The sequence below is a fragment of the Leptidea sinapis genome, chromosome 22 (assembly GCF_905404315.1).
Source record: "Leptidea sinapis chromosome 22, ilLepSina1.1, whole genome shotgun sequence".
NCBI lineage: Eukaryota > Metazoa > Arthropoda > Insecta > Lepidoptera > Pieridae > Leptidea > Leptidea sinapis.
Window position 1 is genome coordinate 12,641,618 of NC_066286.1, and position 27,678 is coordinate 12,669,295.

Sequence of the window (27,678 nt, forward strand, 5' to 3'; positions counted from 1 at the left end):
TAATTAATATACAGGGTCAGATTAGACCGCCGGTGTAATACGCCGTGTGATATCATCATCGTAGGTTATCTATGGTCTAAGGCTGAGATCTACAGAGTATACTTAGACTTTCTTCAGACTTTACTTACGTAAAACTTAGCTGAGTGTGATAAGATGTGAACTTGAGTTTTGCATTGACCTGTGTTAGCTTAAGCTCAGTGAAATTTCAGCTATTAAATGACTATAAATGATACGAAATCAATGATTATACTAAGTTTACATCCTAAGTACGGTCTATAATAATCTACGCTGCTGTTACGAAGTATTCACAAAACACACATCACTGTCTATTATAGTTGCCGTCGGACAGCACATATCAGTTCCACCATTTTGATTTACAATAATATACTTACATAATTGATACCAGAGTTCGAAGTCAGCCACCGGACATTACGTCAAAATGCTAAATACTACCCGCATCACGTTGAAGTCTGGCATTTCACAACAGTGCGTTTTTCAAGAAATTTCTTGCCTCGTACAGCCACTTTGTGGAATCAATTAAAGAATAATGTTACCCCAAACCGATACGACTCAGGGCCCTTCAAGGACAAAACATACTTCCACCACCTTAATGGTCAGCAAGGCATCTCTTGTCCCCTGGTTCTGCGCATGTCCATGGGCACTACTCCTCCTCATGTAAGGCTATTGCCCGTTTGCCCCCTATATAAGAATATATAAAAAAAGTTATGCCGAGTGACACGAGAATTTTATTGATAAGAGCGCGCATGATTGCGCTTTTAAATGAGTTATGTTTTTATTTTATGATTTTTTATGAGTTAAAATGAATTAGTATTACCAAAAAATCTCCGACACATAGTTAATGCTTGTTTGTTGCGATTAAGTTAAAAAGTACTCAACCAATTTACAAAATTCTTATAATGAATGCCCAATTATTATCACGTGAATTAATGAATATAAGTGAATTATAAATGGTCTCTATGAAAATTTAAATCACTTTAAACATGATTTTAAAAAATATGTATAATTTTGCGTCCACTGCGAAAACTATCGAGTAAGGTAGGCTAAATTTTATAATATATATTGATAGCCGAAGGATATCAGTTCAGCGATATAGTCAAAAGGCACAGCTTAACATTTATTTATTCGGAACATTTGCTACATTTGTCAACAGTAAATAGCCTGTAGTTGTCTGTGAGACCCGTTATAGCTTTAGTGCTGTATCGTCGTATCGTGGCCAGTGTACATGACAGTATACACATGGCCCCTTCTACGTACACGCCGTATAACACCCGGATATAGCTCTCCACCTGGAAGATTAATTAATTATTACAAAAATATTTCTTTAATATCTGATCATTATTGAAGTTTTAAGAAATGATATTAGTATATTACCTGAGCTAATCCCCCAGTGGTGGTGAACTCCAGAGGGAACATGGCACAATCGAGAGCATTCTTACTCCGTAGTACGCCGAATCCTACCACGCCCAGAATGTAGTACAGTATTATGACCATGGGTATACCATATCCAAAGCAGAATATACTCATACAACTCTGAAATATAGATAAAAGTTGCAATCGCAAAGTTGTATCTATAATCAATGCTTGGTAAATATTTATATGTTTTTTGTTTTTATAAACAAAATTTGTATATAACTTATCACAGGTCGACAAGGTATAATTTGGCTTTTCATTAAAATCGAATATCAGAGAGAAAACTTATGGCTATTTTAAGATTTGCAATTTCTTTTGGAATTTTAAAGCGTATATAATTATGATTTTACAAGTAAAACACTTTTTACTGATATAGTGCGTTTTAGTTCGACAAAAGTAATCTTTGAGTGCAAAGAGTTGAGTCGTGGTGTTATGATAAATTGATTAGAAAAAAAGGAAGTATTTTCATAGATGTTGGAATAAGTAGCCAATAGCCGATATCCACTACGTTTTAAGCAACTGTTCGCTTTCAAACTTAGCCGGATTATACTACGTCGTTAATCTTCGTACTGTAATTATTACTATTTCAAACTTATGTCTAATGACTGCACGTTTCATACTAAACTAAATTTTTATTTATACTTAAGCCTCTTATTACAAAGTATTGACATCGTCTTTGGCGACGCTGACCGAGCGACCGACGGTACGAGCGTGTGTAGGTAACATCGTAATCAAAAATTGTAAACAAAATTTCGTGTTCTGGCAATTTCGATTATCTCTTAATATATACATATATTTCTTTTGTACGTCTGTTGTAACTGATCTCCTTCTAAACGGCTTGAACGATTTTAATGAAACTTTCTGTGTGTCTTCAGGTGGATTCGAGAATGGTTTAGATTCTCAATTGAATTACCTCCTAAATAGCTGAATCGATTTTGATGATTTTTTTTGTATATTGTTCGGGCTCAGGAATAATATCTGGGACTGTATTAAGGTTTCCTATAATCGCCGGTTTTGGCTCTTTAAATAAATGAATTTATGTAGGCACTTGCAATCAACCAAGAATCATGAGGAAAGAAGTAAATGCAATCCACTAACCTTTGAACACTCCCACGTCACTCAGGTGGCGGCGGCGCAGCAGCTCCAACGGTCCTGACTCTGGTGTTCCAAGTGAACGTCACTGGCGATCGCAAGCTTTCAAAGTTTTGTATGTAGACACTAGTACTGAACGTCAACACTAGACTTGATGATCACTGGTTACTCAGGGTAAACACGGTTTACATATGTAGTGCTATCGACCACGCCCGAGCAAAGATCAATTGTCTCTGTCCGCTTGTCAACCCAAGCGCGACTTGTGTCATCGGATATTGGAGCACGTACAACTACCCTCATGATTCCTAATAAAAATCAGCAAGTACCGTACATACCCCCCACCGAAATCATTGTAATGATTTCCAGGTAAAGGAAAATTAAAGTATTTATTTATGTATTTAATAAAATTAGAGTCATCTAACTCTATATAAAAAAAGTATAAAAAAAACTTATGTAATTAGTAAGATAGTAAGAATTATAAAAAGTAAATTATGACTATGGATACCAAATAAACTTACCCTTTTTATGTAACAACAATACCTAACATTACAAATGTTAAGTTTTAAATATTTAATGACGAAATGGTAACGGACATAACTTATTAACTGGCCGCTTAAAACAACGATTAACTGTCCGGACACTGACTACGCGAACGTCGCCGTCAGGACCAGGAAACGTTTCAATGACTCTACCTAATGGCCATTGCAAAGGGCGAGTTAAATCCGATTTAATTAAAACAAGGTCACCAACCTTCAAATTAGGTGGGGATACATGCCATTTTGACCGTTGTTGTAATGTGTGTAAGTAATCATGTGACCAAAGTTTCCAAAATGATTGTGAACATTTTTGAATATATTGCCACCTAGACAATAAATTAATAGGAACATCCTCTAAATTGTGCTCAGGCACTGCGAGCAGGCTCTGGCCAATCAAAAAATGTCCAGCTGTTAAAACTTCAAACTCGTTTGGGTTATCTGAAAGAGAGCAAAGCGGTCGTGAATTCATCACGGCTTCAACTTTGCGAAAAAGTGTTGACAATTCCTCAAACGTGAGGGACTTGTCACCTGCGACATGCAATAAATGATATTTCGCCGACTTTATGCCGGCTTCCCAAAGACCTCCCATACTGGGGGCGCTTGGAGGGTTGAACTTCCATGTAATACCTCGAGCTGAACAGCCATCAGAAATAGAAGTTTTTACTCCGTTATTACTAAGAAATTTAACGACGTCTTGTAAGTGCTTGTTTGCTGCTACAAAATTTGTACCGCAATCTGAGTATAAACTTGAGCACAAGCCACGACGAGCGGTAAACCTATCTAGACAGGCTAAGAAGCAATCCGATGACAGATCAGTGAGGACCTCAAGGTGTACTGCTTTTGTGGAAAAGCAGACGAACAAACAAAGATATACTTTGTATAACTTAGCGTTACGCCTCTTGTGCTCTTTTACGTTAAAGGGTCCACCAAGGTCAACACCAACGTGATGAAAAACCTTATTGGGTTCTAACCGAGGCTTAGGTAACGTCCCCATACTCGGCTGAGCCAACCGTGGACTACACTTGAAGCACGTGACGCAACGTGAGAGAACGGAGCGTATGACACTACGAGCGGATACGATCCAGTACCTCTGACTAATTATACCTTGTAACGTACGACGCCCTACATGTAAATAATTACGATGGAAATGTTCAATAATCAAAGTTGTAATGTGACTACGTTTATGTAAAAGCAAGGGATGTTTACGACTAAAAGGTAGACTTGCCTGTGAGATTCTACCCCCCACCCTGAGGAACCCTGCTTCGTCCAAGAATGGAGATAAACTTTTCAAGGTTTGAATTATTAACGTATTATTTTTAAGTGAATTAATTTCGTTAGAATAAAATTGTTTTTGAGTTAATTTAATTATAAGGTTATGTGCAGAATTTAATTCAATAGTTGTCAAAGTTTTAAAATATCTATCACAATTTTTATTACGTGAGTTGTTAATGAATCGCAAGCACCAAGCGGTGACGCGCTGCAATTTATTAAAAGTTGAAAATTTTAAAAACAATTCATGATCCGACGGTTCTTTATTACTCAACAAATTAAAACTCTCCGTATTTGATTTTAACTCTAAAATATCAGTGTCGTCCCTAACATAAAATGTGGTAATCGGCCACTGTTGAAAGTCTCTCGTGAGCCATTCTGGTCCATGCAGCCAGAGCTGTTGGTCGGCGAGGAGGGCCGCGGGTGCTGTGCCGCGCGAGCACACGTCCGCCACATTCTCGTCGCTACTAACGTGATACCAACAGTTTGACGGCACTGCTTCGATTATTTGGGCAACACGATTGCTAACAAACGTTTTTAATTTGTAAGGTGGCGTTTGCAACCATGCAAGTACGACAGTCTGTCAGAGCTATGATTTTGTAATTAAAATTGTTAAGGTTTTGTTTTAAAAATAATATTTATTTTGATAATAAAACACATCCCATCAATTCTAATCGTGGGATTGAAAGAGGTTTAATTGGTGCTACTTTAGTTTTACAAGTGAGCAGCCTAGTTTTAACAATGTTATTCTTGTCTACGCTACGAGCGTACAGACAAGCCCCATACCCGCGCGTCGAGGCATCACAAAACGCAACTATCTGAACGTCAGAAAAGTCCGTTATTAATAAATGACGCTCAATGCGGAGCTCAGACAAGGTTGACAAAGATGAAATAAACGTTTTCCATCTCTCACAAAGATCAGACGGCAGGGGTTCATCCCAGCCTTTGCTAAGTTTCCATATATCCTGCAGGAGGCATTTAGCCAAGAAAACACACGGCGCTAGAAAACCTACAGGGTCAAAAATGCTTGCTAATAATTTTAATACTGAACGTTTAGTGAAAATATTATCTTTTAAATTATATTGAAACGAGAAACAATCGTCTTTTGGATCCCACTTTAATCCAAGGATTTTTAAAGAAGACGCAGAATCCTCATCAAAGTTTATAGACGCGCACTGGTCAACTCCAACCCGAGCGAGAAGCTCAGGTGAGTTGCTCGCCCACTTCCGGAGTGTGAACCCACCGCGCTGCAATATGTCGATAACGTCATCTTGCAACGTGCAAGCGTCTTGCAGCGTGGGTGTAGATCCCAGAAGATCGTCGACGTAAAACCCGTGCAGCAGCAAGCTCGCTGCTCGCGGGTGTCGCTTCGCCTCGTCGTGTGCCAGCTGACGTAACGTACGCACAGCTATGAACGGTGCACTACGTAAACCGTATGTATTTGTTTTTAATTCAAATATTTGTATGGGCTCATTAGGTGACTCCCTCCATAAAATGTGTTGGTATTTACGCTCAGAGGGGTCTGTTAGAACGCATCTGTACATTTTTGTAATATCAGCCGTAAAACAAATGTCATAAAGTCTAAAATTGATTATTATTTTTAAAAGATCTTGCTGTAATTTTTTGCCGATTAAAAGGTTGTCATTTAACGAAACTCCATTCGAAGTTTGAGCTGAGCCATCGAACACGACTCGAACCGGTGTAGTTGTGCTGGCGGTGCGAACCACTGGATGATGCGGAATAAGGTATTGACTGGGCTCGTCCCCGGTGTACGGCTCCATGTGACCCAGCTGCTGGTACTCGCGCATGAAGGCTACGTACTGGTCGCGGAGACCATCGTCCCGGGCGAGGCGGCGCTCCAGCTGCAGCAGGCGGCGCGGGAGTCTCCCAGCGGCGCGCGGCGCTCACGCAGCAGCAGTGGGCACACGTACCTGTCAGTTGCGTCGCGATACGTACGCGATGAATATATATTTTCCGCTTCTTGTTCTAGGGGATCTGGAGGTACCTCACACGGTGAGGCTTCAATCTCCCAGAATCGCCGAAGACAAGTATCGATGACGTCATCGTCCTTAGTGTACGACACTAAGTTTGAAGTCATAGAAACGCTTAAATTATTTGAAGCACACGGTACTTCAAGTCTCCCTATAATTACGTACCCAAATACGCTACTCAACGCACACGGAAGGGAGGGACCGAATACGATTCGATTTCCATCATAAATGTGTGGAAAAACGTCTCCCAATAAAATAATATCAATTACAGAACGTCTGTAAAAGAAAGGATCCGCTAAAACTAAATTATTATATTTTTTAACAATACTTTCTGAAATATTAGAAGTGGGTAAATCAGAAGTTATTTTTGAAAGGATTACGGCATCTATTGTGAATACCGAATCACAGTTATACCTAGGTTTTAGTGTACATGTCCTCATACCATACGTTTTTACATTTTCACCCGATAAGCCATAAATATTGTAAGGACATTTATAACGTCTTAAACCTAACCGTGCTAAACAATTTATAGTAATAAACTTAGATTGTGCGCCTGAGTCGATTAACACACGACACGGCTGCTCCTTACCGAAAACATCAACAACGTTAACTATAGCCGTACCTAATATAACGGAATATTGTTTGCTATCTGATAACGATGAGTGGCAGTTGTCATTTCGAGAGTGCATGATTGACGCGTCAACAGGCGCGGGCGGCGCAGGGAGAGGGTGCCGGCCGGCGGCCGCGGGTGCACTGCTGTTATAGTCGACATGTAACAGAGCATGGTGCGTTTGTCCGCAAGTGTAACATCGAAACTCGCTGCGGCACTCATCAGCTGTATGACTTAGTTTTAAACAATTATGACAAATCCCTAAAGTATTAGCACGGCTAATACGCTGTGTTGGTGTCAGTTTACGAAACTTTGTACACCTAAAAATCATATGATTTTCGTTACAGTGAAGACATGCGTAATTATTCAATTTGTTTTTGTTGTTCGTTGTTTGAGTATAATTTTTACGTGAAGTTAAGTTTTTATTATTATTAGTGTTTAAATTCAAATGTTGTTTGTTACGTTGTGTGCCATTATTTTGTATAATTATATTTGAAGTATACGTTTGTGAATGTTCCAATACTTTAACATGATTTTGCACAAAGGATATTAAGTTTTCATAACAAGGAATTGTTGTTTGATCAATGCTTTGCTCAAATAATTTGCGAGTATTTTGATCAAGTGATTTTAACGCAATATGGCAGATGACGTAACTATGAAGGTTAGGTATATTAAGTGAACAAATTGCCTTGTAGGAATTTTCAAAGATTTCAATAAAATTATTTAGACTTAAAGGAGATTCTTTTAAAATGGGTGGAAAAGTTAACATTTTATCAAGGTATTTACTAGCCAACATACGTTGATCTTGGTACTAATCAAGTAGGGCTTTCCATACCACATCATAGTTCGATGATGTAATTGGTACACTTTTAATAACACTGAGGGCAGAACCCTTAACACATGACAACAAATAGTGAAACTTATCAATGTTTGATATGCCTTTTTGGTTATGAACTAAGGAGCAAAATGTCTCATAAAAGGTTGTGAAGTTTTCTATGTTTCCGTCAAAGGAGATTAACTCAAGTTTAGGTAACCTAGGACGACTATTTATTTCGGTTTTAGATGAATTATCTGACGAGTTATTTTCTGTTTTTAAGTCAAGGTTTTTAACACAACTTTTGATTTGGAAGAATAAATCATCAAAACTATCTAATTCACTAGAATTAAACTGTATTTTAGGATTTAACAAAACTTCTAGTTCAAATATATTAATTGTAACCTTTTCATATTTCTCGCGAATAGAATTAATTTCAGAGGCACGAAGTAAAAACATGTCGATGTCTACAGATTCAGGATTCGAACATATTTTCAAAGAAGTATCGTATAGTTTTTGAACCTGAGAGAATAGTCTTTGCTTTTGTTTTGCATTATGAGTACAAACTCTGTGACGAATATCTTGTTCATCTCCTTCGACTTCAACTTTCCTGCGGGTCGCCATTTTAAGCGACGCAGTTACAATATTACGTAGGTACCAAGTTAATATTATTTAGTATAAGTATTAATTATTAAGGATTTTGCTAAGTATTAATGTTACAAATAAGTAAGTTTATCAACGAAATGAATTACGTATGTGTAGGTAGACTAAAGTATGTACTTGTAACAAAAGAATTAAGATTTATCTGTAACTAGACCGATTAAATAGTAATATTAAAGTTAAATCAAAGTATTCGAAGGACCTATAAGAATGAAATGACCAAAATCCGACTACATATGCCAATATCCGGCTCCGAAGGCCAATGTTCGGGCTCAGGAATAATATCTGGGACTGTATTAAGGTTTCCTATAATCGCCGGTTTTGGCTCTTTAAATAAATGAATTTATGTAGGCACTTGCAATCAACCAAGAATCATGAGGAAAGAAGTAAATGCAATCCACTAACCTTTGAACACTCCCACGTCACTCAGGTGGCGGCGGCGCAGCAGCTCCAACGGTCCTGACTCTGGTGTTCCAAGTGAACGTCACTGGCGATCGCAAGCTTTCAAAGTTTTGTATGTAGACACTAGTACTGAACGTCAACACTAGACTTGATGATCACTGGTTACTCAGGGTAAACACGGTTTACATATGTAGTGCTATCGACCACGCCCGAGCAAAGATCAATTGTCTCTGTCCGCTTGTCAACCCAAGCGCGACTTGTGTCATCGGATATTGGAGCACGTACAACTACCCTTATGATTCCTAATAAAAATCAGCAAGTACCGTACATATATACTAGTGAATTTGAGATTGGTTTAGATTCTCAATTTCGTTCATATAATATAATTCTCCTGCTCATGTGTATGTTAGTGAACTCCTCTAACGGCTGGACGGATTTTTCAAATTTAAGACGTGTGTACAGGACCACGTCTGTCGGGTTCAATAGTATGCTATAAATTTCTCCCTCAATTTGACACTCTATAATAATAATTGGGTAAATCTGATATCTTTCCGCCTTAAAGAGGTTTTTTTTTATGAAAAAAAATTAATTTTTCTTCCCAATTGTACATGCGCAATCAAGTTTGCTCTCAGCTGAGCATTAAACGGAACATGGTCAGCACGTATGGATACGTGCTACGCTCGTTCGACGTCAGCTGCACTATTGCAGCCTTAAACCATTTGACACTAAACCTAGTTAAAGACTTGCAAGCGATATGTGAAAGTCGAGTAGTTTAATTCACCCCATGACACTGTTGACTCTCAAAACATGTCCTGAGTCACCCGGTGGTAACATTCCTTGTTCCCAGACAAATAAAAAAAAAGATATTGTGATGTGTTTGTTATCATATTAAGCAACTCAAATGGAATCATCAAATAATACTTACAGTTATTGCCTGGCAGAAGTTTTTCTTTGATTTTTTCCAAGATTCAGAATTTCTACAGCAATCTGGGTTTTCTTAAAAAAAAACAATCACTGAGTAATAAACATTTGATTACTGGGTCAGCATTTGGCGCTGTGACTGAAATATCCATGATTGGCGCAATGAGCAAATCAAAGGACAAGTAACAATAACGAATAAATACTTTCACACACTCCTTACAAAAACAGACACACGGACACCCGAAAAACGATTTGATTTTTTTTTGTCTTTGTAAGGTATAAAAACAAAAAAAAGTTTTAATTTTTTTATGGAAATGGAGGACAAAGGAGCATACGGGGTACATGGTGTTAAGTGATCACCACCGTCCACACACTCTTGAAACACCAGAGGAATCACAGGAGCATTGCCGACCTTTAAGAAAGATGTACGCGCTTATTTTTATCTTATTAATGGACTAGATGAATTTTCGGCTTGTAATATACTCGTATATACTAGGCGTTTTTATCCGGTGTGCCAATTCCAAATCTTTTAGGTCCATGCCTTTTTAATATAGGTAGGTATCAAACGATATAAGAATGGTTGAATTAATTTCATGATACTGTGTCAAAATTTGTAAATGTTTACTTTTAAACGATTATAACCAGAAGCGGTATCGGAATGCGGAAGTTCTTAGGCGAAGTGGCCTATCATTTTATCGAGTTGATTTTACGAGGAATATTTTCACCTCAGTTTTGGTATTAAAGCACGTAACTTAAGCTGTATAAGCGAGCTATGATAGCAGTATTAACATTTATTGCGGACCCTCTCGTTAAATATTGCTTCGCCGTCCTAATTCACACCATCCTGTGACGTCACGAACATAGCAAGATCGTTGGTACGTCATGTAATAATAATTTAAGTCATTTATTCATTTAGGTCAAAGTATCACAGTTAACACAGAAAAACATATTACAAAATGGAAATTAATAAGAGTAGAGCTTTGAAAAGAGTGGCGAGAATCCCGGTACTACTCTTTTCAATAAATATTTAAAGCTTAATTATTTTTATTTATTGTAATACAATATAAGCAAAGTGATGCAACAAAAATAGTCAAAAATTTCAACTTCTCAAGTGAAATGTTAAAAACATATAAGTAAATTATATATCTAATAAAACTTTAGAGGTATTGAGTACAGCCGATGCATCACTTCACACACACACACACACACTGTAAATACATAAAGATATTATAATAGTATATTATGATACAAGTGAGCTAAGCAGTCCGAGGCGTAGTCGAGGGCGTAAATCAGTGTAAATCGAGTGTCTAGTGAGCTAATTCCTCACGAGTTTCATGCACAATTTTTCAACACACTTGAAACAAACACAGCGAGGAAAAAACAAACATGTTTAAACAAAACAAATATAATGAAATTAGCGCGCAAGGTTTGTCTTGCACGCGCCAAATATAAGGCGATTAATTACATACTCGTATAGCCAACCAGCCTACTTCAAAATTATAATTGTAGTGATAAAATACATATATTTTATAACAAAATATTGTGAATTATAAATAATTTGATAATAATAAATATTTTTTCGTCTTAACTTGTACTCATTCCGAAAACCTCTTTGTTGTTATCAAAAAAAACCTGGTTAAATTGAAAATGCTTTGTTTACACTTGTATAATTTGCAGTTAGGTATTAACTTTGTAGGGATAATTCTATTATGCACCAATGTGTAATATTATTATGCACGCGTGTGTTATAATTGGGTTATAATGGCCCTAAGAACGATGTAATGAGGCTCACTTTACGAGCAAGTATTTGGAAAAATTTAAAGCTTTATAAACAACAGAAGCTCTCGATAACTGGATCATCCAGTCTTCAAAGCGGTCCATTTTTAGAAATGTTGTTTTCTCAGCTGATGATAGGTACGTGCCTCTACAACTAACCTATTACGAATATATACTTCGAGTTCTGGGAAGATTTAGAAACTATATATTAAACATTTCTATCTACTATAATATATATGTTCCTACCATTGAAAATTCTTTCGATCTCACATTATAATTAAACTAGCCTTATTATTATTAGATTTACAGTTTGTCAACATTTAAAGCTAAGTTAATACATTTACATCACCAAAAAGATAGAAGTTAGATTTCAATTCAATTCAGTAAATTCCCTGACAGAATGAAGACTTTATTTGAAGTATAAAAAAGTGACAAGTGTAAAGTTTTTCTAACTATAGCTATTTCAGACAGACCTATAGCTATTTTGTGTTATTATATATTATTTTATTTATGAGATGAATGTTAAATCGCATTTCAAAAAGGTATAAGAACAAAGACAACGGTCTCAATTCACGGATGAGATAAATACATACTTAATAGAAAAAAATTGATGGAGTGTTTTATGATTTCAAGAAAGCATTTGTTACCATTGAAATAGAAACGCTCTTGAATGGATTGGACGAGTGTGGTATGTCACAGCCCCCACAACTGTTCTGTCACTTTTTAAACGAACTCAATGGCTGGCAGCTCAAAATAGCTTTAACAGCGTAATTGATTGTCAGGGGCAAAGGTGAGTCTAGAACCTCGGCATAGTTGTACGACAAAGAGAAGCGAAATACCAGTCAAAAGTCTAGTTGACGGACTTCTGACAAATGTCGAACGGCCGTTTTAACCACGAACGATTTTGGAGAGATAACACGTCCTGAGGATGTCTCGTGTAGAGGCGAAACACGTGTCGAATTGTTTAAAAACAAATATTGGCGGAATTAACACTAAAGAAAACTTAAATCATTTGTATAATTATGGATTTCCGCAAAGTAACGCCTACTTCAATATTTTTTTTAATAACCTATCTATCCTTAGTTTAACCAACTAGGGGTAGACAAGTGTATCCTTTTACGCTTAGTTACATTTGAATAACCCATCGACATAAAGCATTGGACTATAACTATAATGGCCTAAACTATGGATAGATAAGTTCTTGTCATTAAGCGGTGACAGCAATGTATCCGGAACTAGAGATCGTTATTGGAAACGGCCGTAAGTGACGAGTGCTAGTGGTCGGTAACAACGGAACCTCGCCTTCTACAATACACAATACAATTATAATTACCATTAATAAATTGATTTTCAATTTTGCTGTTGGGCCTTTTTTTGGCGAGTATTAATTTCCACGACTGTACCAGTCTGTCCACGTTTGCCACCAAACATGTACTTGCGTTTACCACTGTAAGAAAAAAATATTAAGAAGAGTTACTAGTTAATAAGAGTTGGTTAGCTGCGTTAACCATGTTGCATCACAGGTGATATCTTATAGACCTTCAGCGAAATGAAATTAAGTAAATGAATGGAAGCCGTGTTACAATGCCTCAATATGGTATGGTATATCTACTGCGGAAACTCCTCAACATCTCGCAACTATAACAATAAAAAAATAACTCTCCGGGTGTGCCGGCAGAAGTGAAAACTTGAACATTAAAGTTGTGCATTTTTGAATATTTTGTAATGGCTAGGGAATACTTTCGCACGAATTGCTTTATTTATTAGTATAAAAGTACTAGCATTTATGTGTTTGAATACAATATTAAAAATTACAATTTATATTACATAACAAATTTAACACTTCAGAACTATTACAATTATTTTACATTAAAAAGTTTATCTCTCAGAAAAATCAATTTACATCCATAATTTCAACGACTGTCTGACGAATTTTCGATCAGATCACGTGTCCTGACGCGAGTTTAACATTTTATACCCATCCCAAGAAAAGTGCTCAAAGCAAAGCGCCACTAAAGAAGTTTACACTTCAAGTACGCAACTGCGTTTCTTGTGAAACTTGATGTTATTCATTTTAGTCCTTTCTGGACTTAATAAAACTAATGGTACTTCGGACGTCTACCACTTGGTAAACCAAAGAAAACTCTTTTGATACCAGAATCTTCTTGCATCCTATCCTCATGGCCAACATAGTCTCGTGGATTTGTGGATAGTGAATTTGTCAACGACGCGCATCAGTTCAAGTTTTGGGCGACGGTCGGCAGTTACAGCCAACCTATGGTATCCAATTAAGTCCAATGGAGACGTTGGACCAAGTAGGACCTGGTCACCGTCACCTAAGCGTCACGAACAATGTATCCGAAGTTGCAAGGGCATCTGCATTATGGCCACAGTGGTAATAATTTTGCATCAGCTGGATGGATGGGCTGCTTTTTCGATATTGCATAATAAAACTTGATTCTAAGTTCAGATTAGCGAGCTTAATCAACTTACTCAGATATATATGTGTCGGAACAGCCAGAATCGCGTAAACTAAAGATGATGTTCTCCCCCAGATCGTATGTGGTACGGGGGCGCCGAAACCTTTGCAAACATAACTTGTTAATTATTTTCAATGAGAAGAAGTAACGAGTGGAGCAAGACATTAACCTGATGATAAGCGATACGTCGTTTTTATTACAATGGAGTGTCACTCAGGATTGTAAATAAACCTAAATTTCTAAGCGGTATCGCAGTTGCGCTCGTCAGCTTGAGTCATAAGATGTTAAGTCTCCTTAGTCTATTAATTTTATTACCTACGGCCCTCTTTGAACCGAAACATAAGTAGTGCTAAGCCATTACTGCTTGCCGGTAAAGTGGTGCCGGTGTGATATGGCACGCGTCTAGCGGACATTTTGTGCTACCAAGCCTCTGGTAAATAATATACCAAACATACCAAGAAGTTTGCTTAACTTGTAAATAATAGATTGGTAAGCACATAACATTCTATTAACTTGTTGGTCTCTGCACTGTTTCGGCCATGTGGCGAAATTTTATCGAATCGATCGGAAAACCGAAATAAGTGTTTTTCTGAATTACTTCGAAATTCCGAGTTCGATCAATTGAACTCAAAGATTCTTTATGAGGCTCAAAAAACCCAGGTGAAAATCGGTTCATTCATTCAAAAGTTATTGCCGTTTGAAAATTCAAGAAATAGTATTTCATCACACTTCGCTTTCGAGCTCGAAAGTCTGGTAACATGACATTACATATGACGATTTTGAGCTCTTCGAGCTCACTTGCCGTATTAGTTGGATCAAATCGTAAGAGCTAAAATTGAATTGTTTGGGATGTAATTCGGTATTCTTGGTGTTTTATTACTGGGAAGTGATAACTGCCGCCCATGGAAATTAAAAAGAAAAAATAATTACCAAGTGCTGTCATGACGTAGACACCGAACAAGAAAGTTCCAGATAAAGTCCAGAACTGTCCAGGTTTGATATTAGCTCCGTGTCCCACCGCCTCTACAGTCAACTTCCTTTCCTGTTCTATTCGCTTCTCTATCGCGTATTTCCATTTTGGGGACACAGGTGTAATCTGAAATAACCTTAAATTGTAAAATACAAGTTCAAATTCAAATTGATGTATTTTTATTTATTCGAAATACGATTTTAAACCACTGATTGAACGTTAAAATTTATAGAAGGCTAAAATGTATCTCAACTGTCTTGTGTGTCTTGCCCATTACAATGCAGTGCCGCTCAGGATTCTTGAATAACCCCAAAAATTCTGAGCGGCACTACAACTGCGCTCGTCATCTTAATACATAAGATGATAAGTCTCATTTGCCCGATAATTTCACTAGCTACGGCGCCCTTCAGACCGAAACACAGTAATGCTTACTGCTTCACGACAGAAATAGGCGGCGTTGTGGTACCCATAATCTAGCCGGCATCCTGTGCAAAGGAGACTAACTGGTAAAAACCGCCACTGGTAAAACCTTATGTAAGAATATAATATTAATATAATATAATATGGAATATAATATTAATATAATATATATGCCTATATTTTATGTGAGACCTCTAGTAATACATCGTTGAAATAACATTCAATTTTTGTTTCAAATTCATTAACAAGCACAGACATTTGTTTTTTAGGTAAGTATAAACATTAAGGCTAACATTATTATATTTTAATATAAATCAGTATTCATAATTCTCCAACTGAACTTTTGTTTGGAACAATGCAAACCTGCCTAATCTTACTGTACAGATATATATCTTCCATATCCACAAGCCAAGGCTTAAACTATAGCCGAGTAATGGTCTAACTCCTGATTAATTAGTTACAAGGAATCTCCGGACACTTCCCTTAATTTATCTTCTCTAGCACACTTAGTGGCAAAATACTATTTATTTGCTCTACTGAGAAAAACGAGGTCAGTTTATAAAAGCTGAAAAGAATTACAGTTTGTATTTTTGGTTAATCTTCCTCTACGCATATTTCATTCATGAAGATCATGCTTATTTTCAAAGGCCTTCGCTTATTTATCAACTAGCTGTCTCCACATAACTCGTTCTCGGCTTGTCGCAGGCGTTAGGGATATTGAATCACATTATATTAATCCTTACTCTCCCATTTGTACGGACCAAGGCTTGGTGATGGATTTTGTGGTGTTTTGCCCTCGATATTTTGCACTGCATTCATTTTCTCTAGACTATGTGGTTGCCTCCGGACATCTGATATAAATAGCTTAGGACACGTTACTATAAGAGGGTGAATAGTTTGTTCGTGATCTTCAGTTTGTCCAAAATGAATTAGTAAATTTTTTACAGTATTCTATATGCGCATCATTGTGCTGGTACACAACATTTAAAAGACTCGATTTTTGATCGGTATTTCAACATGAATAATGTATCATCAGCAAACAACACAGTTAGATACCTACTTGTTCTTGGCGAAATAAGGAAGATAAAAGTTTTCTGACCAATTTTTCGACTTCAATACAATCGACTTGTATAGATCATAAAAGACGCCATACGTATCTCCGGACTACTCCCCGACTTAAAATATATTATGTACCTATTAACGGACGTTCCCAATATTCAGTCTATCTCTTACTTGAGTTAAAAATCGTAACTATCGTTGACTTTTCAGTCCCAATAAACTTATTGATGGTAACTCACCTTATTCGTACACGCTGTCTGTCAATGGGACGACGTATAGCTTACCAGCGATAGAAGTTTGTATGGAAATTGCAATTCCTGCGTCTCTAGGCGATAAGAATGACTTATTGGTATTGGACAGCTTCAGATTATTGACAGCTAATTACTGACAAGAATTAGAACTGCAGAATGTAGTAATTTATCTCTTTATGTAAATAGTATATTAGGAACGGCCGTAAGTCAACACCATCATCGGTAGTTGAACGACCATTGGTAAAACTCTTTAGTATGTTGTATATTGTTATTGCAGAAAAGTGGGAAGTACAGTTATTGATAGTTAGTGGGGTTACTGGTGGTATTAGATAATAATAAGATAGATCATAATAAATATTTTACTATGTTTCATTAGGCAGGAAATTCAACATAGTCTATAGATTTGTTAATACGCCTCTGAACACATCACTCTGCGCAAAACTGCGGAGTAGCCTAGTACGACGATCTACGATACGCCTCTTGAATCATCTTGTATAATATAATAAAGAAAACATTTTAACAATTGAGATAATATGTGCTACGTAATAGCCATTTCGAACACATTATAAGGTGCAACTTAACAACAGCGGGCCAAGCATATTGACATTCATATTCATTCAATGTTTACATATAACTTGCCAGCTATCACCACGATGACATGTTATGACAGTTTAATTTAAATCAAAATTAATTTATTGAGCTTTAATGAGAAGAAATGGCAAAAAACTTATTTTCACTTTTAAATCAACATTTTTATAGATATAGATATAAAGATTGAAAATCGACAAAATTGGATTAAGAAGATAAAGGCGTGATTTAAAAATAATTTATTGAATTTGATGATGCAAGGCCACTCCTTGACTTTTAATTACGTTTTTAGAGTTAAAAACATATCTCACAACACATGTACAAACGCAAAGCAAAGGCTAAGTGAGTTTACTACAGCTGGCTACAACTCTTAGTAGTAGTAGTAGTAGTACGCTAGTACTTAATTACCTCAATAATTTGAATGTCTCATTTAACCTTACCTTCTCCGAAGTGGTGATAGATGTATAGTTTCGATTAAACTATACAAAAATAAGTAACTATATATGGAATACGGGAGCGTAGAGCGTTGTCAGTGAGGAGTAATATGCTCGCCCGCAGGTTTGCTCGAAGCTCAAATAATGTTAAAGCGTTATTATTCAAAGCATTCTGCCAGTCTTTTTACTCGAGCGCTTTGTGGGTGTCATATTCGCGCGGGGCTTATAGCGTTCTACGTGTCACATAAAATAATGCGTCTAGGAGGCTGTTGGGCTACCATGGCGTTGTAGCGCTTCTGGAATGTTTGCTGAGGCATCTGTGGATGGTTTCCATGCCATAATGCGCAAAAAAGCGGTTTCCATGTTGCAGCGTCTTCGTGTTAGCAGTAACAGCATCCTAACTTGTGGCGTGTCGTGCGAAGGTGAAATTCGGCGGTAGGAATCAGCTTGAACAGCTCTTCGGAACACTCCCCGTGATAAATGCGGTAGAAGACACGCAATGAAGCGACGTCTCTACGCAACGCCAAGTGATCCAGCCGTTCACAGAGTACTGGGTCCCCGACAATTCGAGCTGCTCTGCGTTGCACGCGGTCAAATGGATCGAGCTGATACTGGGGTGCGCCAGACCAGAGATGACAGCAATACTCCATGTGAGGCCGGACCTGCGCTTTGTAGAGCGCTAGAATGTGGGCCGGCTTGTAGTATTGCCGTGCTCTATTTATGACGCCCAGTTTCTTTGAAGCCAGTTTGGCTTTCCCCCTTTAGATGGCCACGGAATTGGCAATTGCTCGAGATTTCGAGACCCAGTATTCCGATACTAGGTGAGGCTTAAAGGGAAGTGTTCTCGAAGAGCGGTGATACGGCAAATGGGGTTTTTTTAGTGGTAAACGCGCAAACTTGAGTCTTCTGGGGGTTAAATTGGACAAGGTTCAACTTACCCCATTCCGCGACCTTCTCGAGAGAGGACTCGATAGAAGACACAAGTTTCTCCCGGCACTGGTCGACGTTTTCCCGAGAGAGACCTGCATGGCCCGTGTATACGGCATCACCAGTGCTGTCGTCTGCAATCCTACAGATGATTGCTGCCAGAGCTGACTGTTCCTTCCAGACACACTGGATACAGTTAGCTCTGGGTTTATAAATATATTCCACTAATGATACTAACGTAGTACATAAGAAATATTGTTACTAATACATTTACTAATATTTATGGAGATCTCTCTGAATTAAATAAAAAAATAATATAAATATATAACTAAATAGCCTTTTCAGATGAATGTGCATCACTGGATCATGTTTGGAGAAATAAATGAATGACCTATGTCTTATTTATAGCCTGTGGCAAGCCTCCTATGACTGTATTTACACCGGCAGTTTCAAAGGGAAATATAAGTCTACGTGAACGGTTTTTTTCTGCAGAATTAGGTATTTTGGCAGTGTCTCTGACAAAAACTGCACATACAGCTAGTTCTATTGCTACTAATTTATAATAACAATAAATAAATACCTGTCTCAATTCCGTTGCTAAATCTATAACAAGTTGATTCTGTTCATCTTCAAACCGAATTGATACTTCCCTTTCGTGTGGGCCTGTGAATCATGAAATAATATCCACTATCAATATTATAAGAGTATTCTTAGTATAACATACGCGACGCGGACGTTTAACTTCGAATAAATGAATGAAATTTTTTATTAACACTATATTTTCTACATTAAAGTTAGTAACACAATATTTTGGATGTGACTTTATTTCCGACATATTTTTATCTAGACCACTGTTTTGATGTCACGCGGGCGATTATAAAGGGAAGACCAATTATTTTTGAGAGAGTTTGAGATTTGTCAGCTCACTGTGATATAAACTATATCAAGTTTCAGTTACTTACAGTCACTATATCAGTTTTGAACATCAAGGATCAATTTGAAAGGAATCTTAGCAATCACCTAAAGATAGTTCTAGTGGCTTCTACAAGATCATATTTGTTACAGTGTAGAAGATAGAGATAGAACAACCGCTGAACTGCATAAAGCTATTATGACTATGGCAAAAGAATATTCTTCAACTGTGAAAGACTGGTGACAGTAGTATTGTATTAATAATAATAATATATTTATTTGCAAAATAACATAGTATACAATATTAAAATATTATACTAATGAGCTTATATGTTTTGCTAGCACTATTCCTAGCATGCAAATATTTAACTTAATACAATGAATATCAGAATTTTGTATCCATGAATTCCTTAACACTATAAATATTATAAGCATTTAGCCAACTATATAGCTTATTCTTAAATAATCTAGAATTTAAATTTTTAATGCTACTCGTTAACTTATTATAAACACGAACACAATTGCATACACAACTTTTATTATAGTTAGTCTTTGTGGATCACGTCGGTTCCGCGGATTTAGATCCATTAGTTGATTTAAACAATTCTTTATTTTTTTTATAGACATACATATCTCCAAGATATAAAGCGACGGCAAAGGTAACAATCCTAGTTTTTTAAATATGAGTTGACACGATTGCTCAGGATGCATCCCCTTTACACTTTTTTTGAGCAATAAATGCTCTGTTTATATCTGTGCTGTGTCCTCATAATATAAGCCCGTAGCGCAGTAGCGATTCTACATGTGCGTGATAAGTCATGATTGCAGTTCTTAAAATTGTTACGTTTTTGACTTTTTATTTTTGTTTATTTATTGTTTAATACCTTCGAAAGACTGTATGACGAAGACTCCAATGATAGTCCATAATATAAGAAAGCTTGTTAGCCCAATCTGACAAACTACACAGCGCACTATCACCGAGCACGTGGACTCTTCATCCGACATGGGCGCCGGGTATACTCTCAGCCATGTTTCCGGCATCTGCAACATTGCAAACTGAAGTTTATCGTAATTTTTATTTTACGTATAAAATGTAGCGCCTGGCAATAATAATATATTAAAATGCGTAATTGTTTGTGTCTTCGATCAAACGTGTCTTGGATTAAATAAAACGGCCGTAAAAAGGGCAAAAGAAATTTAGCCCATATTTAGTCAATAATTTATCGCACAGTATTTTTATTGCATTATTCATTAATTAAATAACGCCAATTTAATAACGCTCTCATTATGTTTCATTGAATTTGCACTGCTTTTAAGACACATTTGTCAATCGAACCTCACGTTAAGTTGTTAAGGTATACATTTATAGATGTTTAATATGTTATATTGTTAACAGACAGGTTAAAGTATTAAATATTATTTACTTTTGCGAGTACTGTTCTCAACTCTTAGCGGGCACTCTCCAGTAATAACATCTCTTCCATTTGACCAAATACTCGAATCATCGACAATCAAGTCATCACCGATCGGCTTGATTCTTTGGCGTTGCGTACAGATGTGGGTTCTCTCTGCATCTTCTACGCATTTATCACGGGTAGTGCTCAGAGGAGCTGTTCGGGTTGGTACCAGCGGCCGAATTCCATAAATGCCAAATGACAACCACATCGTATTGACACGTATTGACGTCTGGCATTTTGCAAGAAATTTCTTGCCTCGCACAGCCACTTTGTGGAATCAATCACTGGCTGCAGTTTATACGACTCAGGGACCTTCAAGTATAGAGCATGGGAGTATGCTCTAAAGGCCGGCAACGCTTCTCATGACCCCTGGTTTTGCGTGTATCCAGAGGCGTATACCTCACCACTTCCCATCACGAGAGAATCTTGCACACCCTCGCATATAAAAAATATATTAATGTTTTCTTTTTTTTTATTATTGTTATATTTTTGGGTGCTTGTTATTCCATGATAGTTGCGAACGTTTTGGTTTACGTCATTAACGGTAATATTATAATAGATTTAATATTTTTATTTCGTTAAATGAAACTTTGGAATGCAGGTCGTCTTTAAGTCACCTGGTAAATAAAGACAGCGGTGAAATGATTGTCAACCGCATTATACAGGGTAGACCAAAAGTCCGTTTACATTTGAATTGATTGCCGCGTCTAGCAACGGCGGCGGAGGGGGTGGAAGGGTTACGCTTTGCAAGAACGGCCAATGGGAATTTAGTACCATGACGTCGTTTAGCGGTAGTTAACGTGCATTTTGTGTACGCGAGTACTATCGAAACAACGATTCTGCGACCTTAGCTCAACGAAAGTTTTGCAATCATTACAAGATACGACACAAAAATCAAGCTCCATCAGGTGTGTTAATTAAAAAATGGGTGCTCAAGTTTGAGAAGACGGGTTCAACAATGGATTTACGTCGATCTGGCCGGTTTAGAACGTCGAGGGACCACGAAAACGTGGAGCGGGTAAAATCGTCTGTTCGTGACCAACCTGGACTATCAACTCGAAAGCGGTCTGCTGTCCTTAAAGTGCCAAGATAATGATGTATTAAACCGCATTCTCAAGAAAGATTTAAGTCTACATTCCTATAAAATCCAAATGGTACAGGAATTAAGGCCTCAGGACCATGCCACTAGGTTGCAGTTTGCGAACGAAATGGTAGAGCGATTCACCAGTTTTACAAACATTTTTTTCTCAACAAGGCACACTTCCACCTAAATGGGCATGTTAATAGACAAAATTGTCGTTATTGGAGTGACACTATGTCATGGTGATCAAAAACCCCTGCATTCCAGCCAACCAACCCAGTACCTATTGACGAATTAAAGGATCGTATTCGCACAGAAATCCAAAACATCTCAACAGAAACATGTAAAGCTGTCATCGAAAATTTCCGCTGTAGATTGCAGCAATGCCAGAATAATGAAGGATTGCATATGGATAATGTGATTTTTAAAAAATAAATTCCCCTTTTGTTTACTATCGAAAACAATAAACAATTATGATCTACTGTAATTAGTTTTTTTTTAATCATCATTCCAATTATAAACGGACTTTTGGTCCAGCCTGTATATTACTCAGAAGTTTAATGTGACCATTAATTAATCTTGCCTATGATAATTCGCTATTTTACTTGTTCATTGTGAATGAGACCCTTAGAAAACTGAAGGATGGTAAATTAAATATTTTATTAACACTTCCAATATAGATAATATGTGTTCTGCTTAAATCTAATCCACATGCATTGTGCAACAAGCTAATGGATCTACTGTGACTTTGTTCCATGTAAATATAGATTTGTAATTTTTTTAGAAACTCTTTTAAATTTACTTGTTATCTTTAGTCGATACAATGTCAGCATTACGATATTAATCTCACTTTTTCTCTCTCCTCTAATAAACTTTAGAATTGCTTATGATACTCCTACTTGTGTCTTTCAGAGGAAGTGTGGCAAGGAATGAGTATTTTAATGAAATTGTGAATTTAACGAAATTTGTCCTCTTCCCCCCGGACCACTGCGCGGTGCAGACGTGTAACAGTATATAGCAGTTTTAGAGGATAAAATTGAAGTCCTACAGATGGGAAGCCGCAAAGCTAACTTTGAGATAAAAAACGTGCCTAAAAAGCAAAACGAAACGAATGAGGATCTTATTGAAATGGCCCTATGTCTCTCACAAACTATAGATTGTAAAATAAGTAAAACCGACATTAAAGATATATTCAGAGTACGAGGAAAAAACAATGATAAACCGAGCCCAATTATTATGGAAACCGGCTCCACATTGATAAAAACCAATTTTCTAAGGCTGGGTAAGTCTTTTAATGTGAGTCAGAAAAATAAGTTATGTTGTAAGCATCTTGGCCTAAAATTTCAAGAAGACACACCGGTTTTCTTAGGAGAACATTTAACGATGAAGGGCTCACGGCTACATTTTCGTGCTCGCAATCTGGTTAAAACAATGGCGTACAAGTTCTGCTGGACGGCATATGGCAAGGTCAAGGTCAAGTTTGTGAGGTAGGACGAGAACTCCACAATAATTCGGATCAGAAGTGAAGAGCAAGTTCACCAACTCCTTTTAAGAAAATGACTATCTGTTCTTGTAGTCATAAGATATCTGGTTAGTCATAGTAGTTTAGTTCATAAATGTAGTCATTCTTGTTATACATATATAAAACTGTTACACACGTTCACTCGCAAAAAACTTACACCCAACACAACAATAAATACACCTTTCACTCTTATTTATAATCATATTTATTGCATACACACAAATTGCACTCAAACTTATAAATATTGCACACTTAGATTGTACAAATATCACTTTGGTATACTAGTACATCCTCATCATTCATTAACATACAACCCATTTTATTTTATTTATAAAATATATTATTTTCTTCTTATTACAAATGGCTGATACAATTGAAGCTTTACAGGAAATAGACAAAATTAAAATCGCGCCTACTTTTGAATGTGATAGTCCAAATTTAAATAAAATTTTAAACGTTAATAAAAATGATTTGACTATTATATCACAGAATATACGTAGTATATATTGCAACTTTGACGACTTTCTACTAACTTTGGCAGATTTTAAATTTCAAACTGACGTTATCATTTTGACAGAAAGGCTTAAAAGTAATAAACCAATACCGCAAATATCTAATTACTGTGCATATCATACCACATGGCAGAATAACCAAAACGATGGAGTAGCGATATATGTTAAAGAAGAACTCAGACATAAAGTCAAGGAAGTCATGCTATCTCAAGCATCATGTATGCAAGTAGACATATTGAATAATACAATCTTATGTATATATCGCTCCCCATCGTACACTAACACTGATACCTTTATAGAATCACTAAGTACCCATCTTGGTACATTAACAACTCATAAAAACACTGTACTAGCTGGCGATATAAATATTAATATTATTTATAAACACACAGAATCTTCCCAACAGCATAGGAATAGATTAAATTACCTTAATATGCTGGCAACGCATGGGCTTCTCCCAGGACACACTATACCCACCAGAGATAAAACATGCTTAGATCATTTTATGTTAAAAATTAATAAAAAGAATGTTTCGGCAGATATAGCGATTCTCCATACTTCTATTACTGACCACTTTACGACCTTCTTACGTTTATCTAAACTTAAATTAAAATATAATGCTCATAAAATCAAAACAATCATAGATTATGATAAGGCCCTTAAATATCTAGTAGATCAAAATTTACCTCAATTACTATTCTGTCATGATCCAAACCTACTGACTGATAAACTGATTAATATGTTAACAGAATCAATTTTAACTAACACCACCAATACAAGAATCCCAAACAATAAACGTACTTTAAAACCATGGATAACTTCGGGTATATTACGCTGCATAAAAAATAGAAAAAAATTACAAAAAAAATGTCGTCAGGAACCGCACAACGTAATACTTAAAATAACTTATACTAGATACCGAAATTATTGTAATAATTTAATAAAAAAACTTAAAAGGAAATACGAAAGGGATCTTTTAGCTAACTCCATAAGCAATAATATACTATTGTGGAAAAATATTAAATTAATTACATATTCTAATAAAACTAATAATTGAAACTCAGAATTAATCAACATAAAAAATACTGCATCAGAGTCGGTGAATTTCATAAACGATTATTTTGTTAACATTGGTACACAACTGGCTCAACAAATTCCACCTTCTGTGCAATCCTTAAAGAATGACAATAATCAATCAATACCACATTCTATGATCTTACTGGAGGCAGACGTAGAGGAGAAAAACAGAATTATAATTGGTCTTAAGTCGTCTAGTGCAGCGGGTTGGGATAACATACCTACGAGCTATTTGAAACACATACGTCATGAAGTTGTACATGTTATCACTCATCTAGCTAACTTATGTTTTGAAAAAGGTGTTTTTCCTGACCTCCTCAAGCGATCTATAATTACACCGATTCATAAAGGGGGGGATAAGGATGATATTAATAACTATAGACCCACATCTTGAGCAACTTACTAAGAGAATTCGGAAACTTACCTGGATTTTCAGAAGTTTAAGACACGTTGTTCCTGAAAATTCTTCAAATTCTACAAACACGCCTAAGCATCTTCTGAATAAAATATATGTAGCGTTAGTCCAGTCTATACTCATATATTGTATACCTATCTGGGGAGGCGCAGCAAAATCCAAATTTTTAGAACTTGAAAGGGCGCAACGTGCTTTAATTAAAATTATGTATTTTAAAAAACGGCGTCATCCCACGCATAGCATCTATTCTGACAGTAACTTATTAACAGTTAGAAAGTTGTATATAGTACATACGGTACTAAAAATACATAAAACTATTCCTTATAATAGTACATTACTAAATAAGAGAATTAAACACACTGTTGCTCATGTACCTCACACCAAAACATCGTTTGCAAGTATACAGTATGAAAAACGTGCGGCCTTACTGTATAATAAAATAAATAAACTAAACAATATATATGAAAAATCATACTATGAATGCAAGAAAATAATAATTGAGTGGATAAGGTCATTTAATTATGAAGACACAGAAAACCTACTTATAGTTACGTACTAAATCTTTAAGTTTTCTTTCAAAGTAACACACACACACCAATACATACAATCACATACATACATACACACACCCACACACACACAGCACATTAAGTTTAGATTACAAATAAATAAATTTTTAGTATATTATTGTTAGTAGATTTTTTTTCCCTTAGTTAATTAATTATGTATATGTTAAGGTCAACTTATCTATTATTACACCTCATTATTATGTTTTTGCTATGGAAGAGCGGGGCCTCCTACTACAGGCAACTCTTTGCTTAAAAGGAGACCCCAACACTGATTGTATTTTGTATTTTGTTGTAATAAATAAATATTTGTTTGTTTGTTTGTCAAAAATTTGCAATATTAATGGGATTATTTTTGACAGTGATTTTTAAACATTGAACACTCCGTGAAAAGGAATAAGCGAAGAAAGTAAAATTATTAAATAAACATTATGTTATAATAATATTTATGTAAAAACCTATATCTTAACAATTTGAATTAAAATGAAACTTATAAGTTGAGAATTGTGTGAATTATTTACCTTATGAATTATTATATTCGTAGTATTTTCAGTTATGTTCATACTTCGTTTTAACCTTCTTTTAGTCTTTATTTTTTCAGAATCACGCTTAACGTCAGAAGGTCGCAAATCATTCCCTTTGTTATGTGTCTTTTGGGTGTTGCTTTTTCTATCATTTCTTATAACATTTGGAATATTAACGACTGTGCTATCGCATGCCCCAGGCAATATTATGTTATATTCACTTCTGTGTCTCAAATTTATTAAATCCAATCGATCATTGCGTCTTGTGACATTTTCGTGGCCTCCTCGTTTTGACACCCTGTCAAATTCGAGCGGCATAATCCGCTTGGAAACTGGATCATCACTTTTACTTGTTCTATAGAGGGGTCGCACGAAATTAATTTTGTTTCTGAACTTTTCGTGCACAGATTTCCTCATCGTTGGAGTATTCAAGTGAAAGTCTAAATACGAACTGTTTGGAAGGGTTCATTGTATTGCGTGATTTACAACTTAAAATTATCTACTTCCTATCGTGCCTTAACTGTTCAGCGGAAGTGGTAACTCATCAAGGCACAAACTTTAAATGTATGGGTTAATACAGGATTCCTTTAATATTTACATTTTTCATTGAAGAGGAATCATTAATCTTAAAAAGCTTAAAAAGCTTTAAAGTATTTAGAAACTTGTAATTAAAATTAGGCGTTATTTAGTGGAAATACATTGAGTAGAAATTATGATCTTTAGTACAAATTTTTATTTAGTTATAACATTTAAATTTATTTTATTTCGTTATACCAACGTTAATACAAAACTTGAGACGGCTCAATTCAGTCGCAACATGTCAAGTGCCTGCCACGATAACATATCTTTTAAAATCTAATTCTTCTAATTCTCATTCTTCTAACACTTCCTCATAAAATCATCTGTTTAACTGTCTAACAAATTGCTGTTTTAATCAGTATAGTAATTGTCATTCACAGGCATTTTTTTGCTACAGACATT

At 36.1% G+C, this 27,678-nt stretch overlaps 1 protein-coding gene across 2 annotated transcripts; it reads right to left on the reverse strand.

Moving 5' to 3' along the window:
- Positions 1–1,130: 1,130 nt before the first annotated feature.
- Positions 1,131–26,974, reverse strand: LOC126970850 (TWiK family of potassium channels protein 18-like). 2 transcript variants are annotated; one of them, XM_050816999.1, is made up of 9 exons: positions 26,695–26,974; positions 20,428–20,584; positions 19,212–19,294; positions 14,913–15,078; positions 13,996–14,085; positions 12,836–12,949; positions 9,731–9,801; positions 1,393–1,551; positions 1,131–1,307 (listed from the first exon to the last, which is right to left on the reverse strand). In XM_050816999.1, exons 1-9 carry the CDS (start codon positions 26,734–26,736, stop codon positions 1,140–1,142), a joined length of 1,050 nt encoding a protein of 349 aa, XP_050672956.1. In that variant the 5' UTR covers positions 26,737–26,974; the 3' UTR covers positions 1,131–1,139. The 2 variants fall into 2 exon arrangements, with proteins under 2 accessions (XP_050672956.1, XP_050672955.1); XM_050816998.1 differs by lacking the exons at positions 9,731–9,801; positions 12,836–12,949; positions 13,996–14,085; ... (2 more) ...; positions 20,428–20,584; positions 26,695–26,974 and adding an exon at positions 3,274–4,130.
- Between the last annotated feature and the right edge of the window lie 704 nt (positions 26,975–27,678).